At 41.8% G+C, this 8948-nt stretch overlaps 2 protein-coding genes across 36 annotated transcripts in view; one reads left to right on the forward strand and one right to left on the reverse strand.

Annotated features, from left to right (window-relative positions):
- RIF1 (replication timing regulatory factor 1) overlaps window positions 1-5482 on the forward strand; it is a 61751-nt gene extending 56269 nt beyond the window's left edge. The window contains exons 34-36 of the mRNA XM_025205188.1: window positions 886-1039; window positions 1422-1530; window positions 2766-5482. Of these exons, the coding sequence (XP_025060973.1) occupies window positions 886-1039; window positions 1422-1530; window positions 2766-2986 (484 nt within the window). The 3' untranslated portion in view covers window positions 2987-5482. The remainder of the gene's footprint in view (window positions 1-885; window positions 1040-1421; window positions 1531-2765) is intronic.
- NEB (nebulin) overlaps window positions 4957-8948 on the reverse strand; it is a 214835-nt gene continuing 210843 nt past the window's right edge. For all 35 annotated transcript variants that reach the window (XM_025205209.1, XM_025205234.1, XM_025205245.1 and 32 more), the window contains 3 exons: window positions 8220-8369; window positions 7059-7168; window positions 4957-5769 (listed from right to left, as the gene is read on the reverse strand). In XM_025205209.1, coding sequence (XP_025060994.1) covers window positions 5596-5769; window positions 7059-7168; window positions 8220-8369 — 434 coding nt within the window. In that variant the 3' untranslated portion in view covers window positions 4957-5595. The remainder of the gene's footprint in view (window positions 5770-7058; window positions 7169-8219; window positions 8370-8948) is intronic.

The following is an 8948-nucleotide window of genomic DNA, read 5'->3' on the forward strand; positions in this document are numbered from 1 at the left end:
CCCTGCACTGATCTCCTTGAAACTTGGCAGGCTTTGTGGCCTCAGTACGAGCTACCACCCCTGCGGTTTTGACCCCCCTGTGTTGTAACACACAGATGTGACAGGAGTTTTGCTTTCAAGAATTTGGGGTGCAGTTCCTCTCAAACCCCTGCACCGATCTTCTTGAAACTTGTCAGGCTTCATGCTCTCTGCGGAGTCTACCACCCCTGAAAATTTCAACCAAATCGGACAAAAAACAACAAAGTTATAGATATTTATTACACCCTATGGCTGGATCTCCGAGGCAGCCCTGAAGTGCTTCGGGAAGCCGAACGACGCAGCGCTTCAACCTGGACGTGCTGCTTTGGACCTGTAAGCTTCTCCGAATCCAAAGCTCTGTCCGAAGCCTTGCACAACCCTAATTCATATGTAAAGTACACATTTTTTTTCAACCAACCTCTTCAGTTCATACATGGAGTTTAATGACTTTAAAAACATATTCCAGTCTCTAGTAGACAGTATTTGATTTACTGAAACTTGGATGATCCTTACTGTGAATGGGGTTGTTAACTTGACATTTATGTGTTTGTATTCTAAGAATATGCTCCAGAAGGCAAGTTTTTTGGAGCTATCGTGGGATCTACTCAGAATGACCAGTTTTGAATTGGTGCTTTCTTCTCATCTTTCCACAGTTTTGTTACTTATTTATATTAATTAGGCTCAATATCAGGGAGTTACATTTTTCTTTCTGCAGAAAAGAGGAGCTATCTGCCTTGATGTTCCTCCTCTCCATTCATGTGAATAGATAAGGGACAAACCCCAAGTGTTCGTTCTCCTCATTTCAGCTTGGGGTGGGAAAAAAGCTGTCTTGGAATCAGTACTTGGACTCCCTTTTTCTCCACACAGGGCACGGGGACTGGGGCAGCTCATTCGAGCAAAGAACATTAAGACAGTGGGTGACCTGAGTTCCTTGACAGCATCTGAAATAAAAATGCTTCCCATCCGCTCTCCTAAAGTTTCCAGTGTTAAAAAGGCTTTGAAAGGATATCATGAGCAACAGGTAAAGTTACTTTTGGCATTGTAATGAAGAACGATCAAGTTCTACATTGCTGATATTCATTACAAAATGCCTAAAATTCTCATTTTTAAGTGCCTAAAATATAATGTAAAAAGAAAAATAATAATTAATAGAAAAAACTGCTTAAAATAATTTCTATCACATTTCTATAATACCAGGGTTATCGATTAAGCAGGGTTGCCATCTTGCCAGTGCCACAAAGGTTACGTGCCTAGCAGGGTAGTGGCCAGAAGTACGGTGGTCAGAAATGGGAATTGTATTTGATGTCATTTTAATTTTGCAATTAAATACATGTCAAGAAATACATGCAGACTGTTTGCTTTTTAGAACATTCTTCTTTCTCACATTTCAATTACATCTTTAGGTAAAGGCTCGTGGATTTGAGGAAATTGCAGCCCTTGAAGATACAGAGAAGCCATTAAGTGTTATGGAGGAGAAGGCTTTTTCTACAGAGGAAGAAAGACTTGCAACAGGTAAAGATTGCATTTTCTTGTGTAACTTGTAACTTCTGAGGTTTAGCACTAAGAAACTAATGCATGTGATGATTGCTTTTTAAATGCTGCTTTGTTTCATTATGCTAGGTTTGGGTAAAGATAATCTGACTTCATTTATTACATGTAATATTTTTGTGTTTGAACTTAATAAAAGCTCTATTCCTCAATTCTAAAACAAGATTGGTTTCCAAGTGGAGTTTTCAGGAGGGTACTTGGCTGCTTTTGTAGCGTGAGTTGTGAAGTGTAGCCTGGGCAGAGAGAAGAGACTCCACAGTGTCTCACAAAAAGGACTGCTGCAGTGTGCATTACTGTGCCTATCTTCTAGATTCCTGGCTTCTGCCGTGACATCCAGAGTATCTGCCAGAACTAGGCTAGTGGCTACCACTCTTCAGCAAGTTGTATGTTTAAATCTCCCTAGGCAGAGAAGGGAATTTTATGAGTTATTGTGATTTCCCCCAGCTCCTTTTCTTCTCTGGCTCCTTCAGCTATGTTTGAAAAAGCAACAGCTGCTGCTTGCCTTATCTGAGAAGCCTGATCATGTAGGAATACTCTGACATTTAAAGAATTAAGCTCTTTGCAGGCAGAGAAATGCAGTTTCTGCGTGTGTTGGGCCCCAGCACTCAGAATTGAGGCACTGTTAAGTGTGCACAGACGTGGAGCTTCATACACTAAGAGCAGTCTTAAGGTGAAAAAGTGAATTGAGACATCTAGAAAGCATCTGAAAAGGGGGTTTTGGGGTCACAGTTTTGGACTTGCGTGCCAAAGTTCAACCTGAATCCTGCTGTAGGGACCCATGTCCTCTCCTGGATATTGTCCCACGTGCTTAAATAAAGGCTGCTTCCTCACAAATTTTTCACTGTACGGTCGTCTAATCTTCTTCAATAATTGACACACCAGGAACTCTTCAGTCCCTCATCTCATGCCTTGAAGCTTTTCTTTCTTTCCTGGTATGGTTTGCAGGCTATAGGTGGACAGAAACTGTGGGGTCTTAGTGAGTTCAAATTCTGCCCTCAAAATGTTCTTCCAACTCCATGGAGAACAACTGTGGGAAGAATCAGTCCATCCAGCTTTTCTCTCCAGCCCATGGCCTTAACTGGTGGTGTAACTACCTGTAGACAGTGTGTGCATTTTCTGGCACAGAAAAAACTTGCAATACTTCATGCAAAGTGAATTTCACTCTTATTAAAACCATTTTAATCACCTTTGTCTTTTAGATTTGGTAGAACCAGCTGTCTTGAACACAGACGCACAACCCAGAGCAGACCTTTTGAGCCAAATCAGTGCCCTTGCTGCTCAGCTAACTCCTGAAGAGCTCCATAGTTATTCAGGAAGTCAGCTCTTTGAAATGCAAGAGAAACTTGGTAATATGACAAACTGTATTATGAAAAATCTACAGTCCCGGTGGCAGTCACCACCCCATGAAATTTCTGATTAGTCATTTATACTTTTTAACCAGGAGTTTTTGTTACAAGAAACAAATTTCTGAAACCCAACTGTTTGTTACTGGCAATGTGGCGTACTTCAACTGAACATTTATGTAGTAAAAACTTTTTAAAGACTGAAGCAGACAAAATGTATCACGGTATATGTTTAACATTTTTAATTTGTTGGAGTACCCTTTCTGTGTTTAGAAGTATTTGTATTTTACTGCTATGCATAGGTATTTTTCAAGTAATTAAAAGAAAAAAAACTAAAATTTGTTAAGATGTGCAATAGCAAAGGCTGTGAAACTTAAAACTACAGAGTATCTTAATATTTTTTTTAAATGTAAAGTGTTTTTATTTCAGTGAAGCCTTAATAAATGTAAAAGGTTAAGCTCATAACTACTGAAACCTAAGTGTTGCCCAGTTTTACCTAGTGCTCATGTTAATTTCCCTTTTTTGCTGGTATCTTTAGAGGAATTACCTCTATTTTAGTTATTTCAGATTGAGATACTACTGCCATGAATTAATCAGTCAGCACAGTGCATCTCAAAACCCCCCTAAAGATCCCATTGTCAAGCACCAGGATTGATTTATGTCTTTGCATGATCTTTCTAAACTACAGAGATTACTCTGGTATTGCCCATGAGGTAAAAGGGTTTGGATGCAGAATTTCTCAGGCTCCTTTCTCAGGCCTTTAAAATTTTATATGCAGCATTGTTCCCTTGTGTGGATGACTCTTCTGTGGGACACGAACAGATGTGACATGCACAACTTTGTATATTATGTATAGATTTCTGATTTCAAATGTTGGCTGTAATTTATGACTGAATTTTGGTTGCATGGAATGCACTGCTGCTTCTCAAAGACCATGGTCAGTGAGAGTTCATAAGATTTATTGTGGAAAGATGATTTGTATATAATGTACTGTAGTTACTGGAATGAGCAGTCACTTAATGGGATTGCTGCAGGCGGTTTTAGGTCTTCTATATGTACAAATAAAACAAATAGTTCCCTAATGTGTTAATGCAACTTTATTTATTAATAGTAATTCTTACTGTCTTAATCATATGCTGATCAAGAAGTTGCATGTTTTGAAACCATTTTCTTCAGATTTTCCGCTTCTTAAGGTTGGTGCCTCCAACCTCTAAGTTGTGCAGTCTCTCTGGCCTAGTGCATAGTTAAATACTCCATGTAAAATAGAACAGCTGCACCAGGAGAGGTCGAGAAGCCCTGGTACCTCTCAGCTGGTCTTGTTGGTTCTGATTCCTGCTCCAAAAGTTGTTAAATGTTTTATCCAATAACTATTTAATATAACATACTCTGCAGTCTTCAGCACCTAAACCCTGGATGCAGTGGAATTTAGGGCACCAGTGTCTAATCTTGTCTAATGGCTTGTTTAGCACCTCCCCAGTGGCTACTGGCTGTTGAGAACTTCATTTTGAGTTGCTTCACTTTTGTAGACATTATAGTTAGGTGGGTAGCTAAGCTAGATCAGGGCTGTGGCTTCCACTGCAGAACCAGGGGCCTAGAACTTAAGTGTCGCAATGTTTAATTCCTGTTATGGATCTAGCTGTAACTTGCTGTTTTAATTGAACAGTGTTTAAAACATGCTTTGCTACCACAGTGTGACAGCAGTGGCTGCTTCAGAAGAAGTCGAGAAAACTAAGTGGCCAGGTTTAGAATAATTTGCCCATAGTTTCTTCCCAACTCTCACAAAAGCTTCAGGGCATAAATTAACCTTGTGTTTTAAAACAAATTTTTGAAAAAAAATCTCACTAATACAACTGGTGAATTTCTCGTTGCCCATGTCTGCTTCCTTTGTTAGTCCTGTTAAAAGTTTTTGTTCTGGATGTATTATAGTAATGGATTAAAGATCTTCCCCATGTATCAGTCAGAGACTTCTGGACAAGGCAGGTTTGTAGCAAGATTATTTAATATGCCGATTGCTTCACTGTTGTTGATCAGAGGTTAAATGCATTAATTGTGCTGCAGAAACATGAACTTTATTTAGCCACTAATTTACAAGGAAATACAGCTTTCTGACCCCAGAACAATAGCATGAAAACACACATGCATCAGCGTTTAGCAAACAGAGAAGAGGAGAGGCATTTAACATTCCTTTTGACTGGTTTGAGATGTTAAGTTTGTTTGCTTACTTGGAACAGAAATAAATACATTCAAACTTTTTTTAGAATGGCACAGAAAAATACTGTCTTGATAGGAAAACTAATAAAATTTGCAGTTTTGTTTTTTTTTTAAATACGCAAGTACTCTAAAATTACTGGTTTTCAAACCATAAGGTACTCAGCAGACAGTAAAACAGATTTTATGTGCAAGTCCAGAAAATGTTAAAAGGTATTGAAGGTAATAGAGACACATTTCTCACTGGATCAGTGACTAGTATGTTTACGATGAAGCTTTGATAACGTTTGTAAAGATATTTTTAAAATATCATCTTCTATATATAAAGTAACTTTTTTTTAGAATAACAACTCACAAGACAGTATCAACAGGGAAAAAACAGTAAGGCACTTTGGCAGGGCAGTCTTGTGGCAAATAGAACAAAGTGCCTGCATGTTTTGTCCATATGGATATGCTTTACAGAAGACCTCAGTTTGGTTTAGACAGCTTCTACATAGTTGGCTGGAAGCATGCCAGTCTTGCCTGTTCTCTGTACAGTCCCATACATCCAGCCTTCATCGATAGCTTGGACGTTCACAATTGTGTCACCATCTTTGAAGGAAACTTCATCAGCATCAGCTGCCATGTAGTCATACATAGCCCGGTAGGTCTTCTGTTTTTTTAGAGAAGAAAAAAAGCTGTGTTATGCACATTGTCCTGAGGTTAAAGAAACCTACCAGATGGCCATAAATTGTGCAGCTGCTTGACTGTGGATATGGCTCCTACTGTTTAGCCCACAGACTTTGTGCTTCCAGCATTTGCCTCCAGGTCTTTAACCCGGAGGGAAACCAAATCTACATCTCCTCAGTAAACTGCTCTAACCACAATGCTGAGGACTGCACATTGCAAGGACAACCTCCAGCACTTGGTAAAGATGGCCCACTGAGCCACAAAGAGGAGGAGAAATGTGGGGCCAGGAACAATTCTACTAGAGATGTGTATTATCTTGGGAGGAGGTGACCATGGATTCAGCCCTCCTCCAGAGGGGCTACTGTTTTTAATCTTAGTGGCTATTACATCCAAAATGCAGACAGCTAGGATTGGGGGGGGGGAATGAGTCAGGCCCCATCTTTTTCAAGATGGTGCGTGTTTCACTGATTGTCATGGGTCCTGGCTTGTATCACTTGCCAGCCTGGCTACCCTGTGGGCCAGCTGCAACTGGAGGTCCAGAGGCTGCTCTTGCACTGACCTGTGGCGTAGTAGTTAGGTTACTGATCGGGGAGTGAACGCTGTAGGATCTAAACCCCTTCAGGGTGACAAGGTACCTAAAACCTGGGCCACCAGCCCTGAACAAATTTCCTAATTGCTTGGCTGAGAAACAAGGGTAGTTGTCACCCTTCTTGTGATTTACACAAAGTTATATGCCTTCCTGTAACTGCATAGGACTTAACATATGCATAAGTAACCTAAGATGTGACTTACCTTGCTACTGTAGCTGCTTAAGTGCTAGTTACCTGGCTAAAGGTAGAGTGGAGGTGGAGTTAAGCTTAGTTTGCAGATCAGGCTGGGCCTACTCAAAGATGCCTTGCTTTATCTACCTTTCACTTACCATCAGCCAGGCATGTTAGCACACCTGCATCAGCCATTCCTGCACGCATGGTGCCCTCGAGCACTGATGATCCCCAGCCCATGCTTAAATACTTGCAATACCTGACTAAACTAGCCAGGCTTGGGTGAAGCCACTCTGGGATTTTTAATCGGCAGGAGATTGCAGAGCACCAATTACCGAAGGCCTGAGTGAATATCACTAGTTCTAAAGGTTCAAATATTTGGGACTACCTGGATGGGGGATTTTTAATACCTTTGGGAAAAAATGTGAAAGAAGCTAAAGGCTCTGTAGATACAAGCAGAGCAAGGGAAGCTTGAGCCTAACTGGCAAACAATGTAATCAATGTTACTTACACCAGCAGTAGATGGGTGGGAGGGAACAGACGACACTGTTGTCTGCTGGGTGGCAACAGATGATGATCTTTGTTGTGGCAGCTCTACAGTTTTAGCCTGCTTGTAGCCAACTAGGGAATAAAAGAGTGGTAAATGAGCTGCAGGCTTGTTCCTTACCTCCCCCTCTCAATGTTTTGTTTTTCCAAAGCTATGAACTGGGTTTTTGATGCTTGTAAGTAAAGATGATACTGGGCCAGCTCAGCAAATCCCCATTGACCTCCATGCCAGTGTATGTCAATTGGTGAGTCTGGCCAGTATCTGAAGTTCAAATGCATTGGGTATTGGGAAAATAACATCACTGTTTATTTTTCTATATTGCCTTATAGTCCTGTCCAGATCTTTACCTACAAAACAGGGTATTTTCCCCCCCTCCATTTTGCAACTTGTGCAAATGTGTCTCTGCTATATTACAGAGGTGGGACTAGAACCCAAGAGCCTCAGTTCTGTTGCTGTAACCCAAGTAACGCGCTGGAGCAGGACCTGTCCTGATATTTCAGAGCTGGTGGATGCCAGCCCAGTAGGGGTTCAGCATTACTTCCCCCTCACAGTTCACTCTGCTCTCCTCAGGCAAGGCCACCCATATCCTTTCCTACAGAGTGCTGAGGGTCCTACAGGCCCTTCCCTTTGACGGCGGGGTAGAGATGTTTCCCTATCCCTCTCTGCTGTTGACCTTCAGTCCCAGTGTGCACTGGGGCATGCCCATCAGTTAATGCACACCAACACAATCACCTTGCTGATTTCATGTGTGCAAAGGGAAAAAGAGAGCGAGGTAAGACATAAAAAAGTAGAGTCCAGAGGACAAGGCAACTCCCGGTATAGGGGAGCCAATCAATCAGGACCTCCAGCAGACAAAGTCCCAAGTTGGGACCAGGCTCAACTGCCTGATGCCCTCACCAAGCACATTGCACTTTGGAAGTGGGCTATGTCCAAGGTGTTAAAACCTGTCAATGAGGCAGCAGCCTACTTTTGCAGCTCTGATAATGTTTGCTTTGAGAATAGTAGTGGGCAAGGTGGAGTTTGCTGTCCTGCATTAAGGCAGAGGAAGGTGACACCAGCCAATCCAGGTCCTCTCAATCCTGGGTTGACCTGTGATTAAACAGCAAAGGTTTGTCCCCTTCCTACCTGTTGTGGTTGTAGCGAAGAAGCCTCCATTACTGTAATAGGACAGGTGTTGCTCCCCGCCCTCTGAGTGCTCTGATTTCTCATCGCCGGCACTAATGCTCAATGCGCTGGCGGAACGAGAGTGCTCCCGGCTGCGGCGCTGGGCATGGACTTGTGAAGGGAAACAAGGAGAAACCAGACTGAGTGCTACTCTGCTTCCACTTACCTCGGTAGTACTGTACAGCAAAGCCAAATTCTCTGTGAGATCCCATTGCCACTGACTGCAAGGGTGCTGGTCTACTGCAGGTGAGTGCTGGTATATAGAGCTTATCTGGCATAGTAGGAAAACGCCACTAAGCCAAGCTACTTACATTCTAGATAGCTTTGCAAGAGCAATAATATCTAATGAAAAAAACACAGCAAATTGTTAATGGTTGAAATTTAGGAGCATTCGACTGCTGCAGTGTTACTGGAAGGGCAAAGTAGGGATTTCTTGATAGATGAACATGATCCAATGTCCCTATTTTTTTCTGCTGGAAAGCAATATGCTTTTCTTTAGGTTTTCCAACCCCATTTTTTCTGTATTTGCTTGGGTTGTATGCCCCACTGCTGATATTCAGCTCTTCCCTTTATTTTCATAAGTAAATTATATTTTCAAAGCACTTGGCCCCAGTTTCATAGATTCATAGCTGTTAGGGTCGGAAGGGACCTCAATAGATCATCGAGTCCGACCCCCTGCATAAGCAGGAA

The sequence above is a fragment of the Alligator sinensis genome, unplaced genomic scaffold (assembly GCF_000455745.1).
Source record: "Alligator sinensis unplaced genomic scaffold, ASM45574v1 scaffold61_2, whole genome shotgun sequence".
NCBI classification, from domain to species: Eukaryota; Metazoa; Chordata; order Crocodylia; family Alligatoridae; genus Alligator; species Alligator sinensis.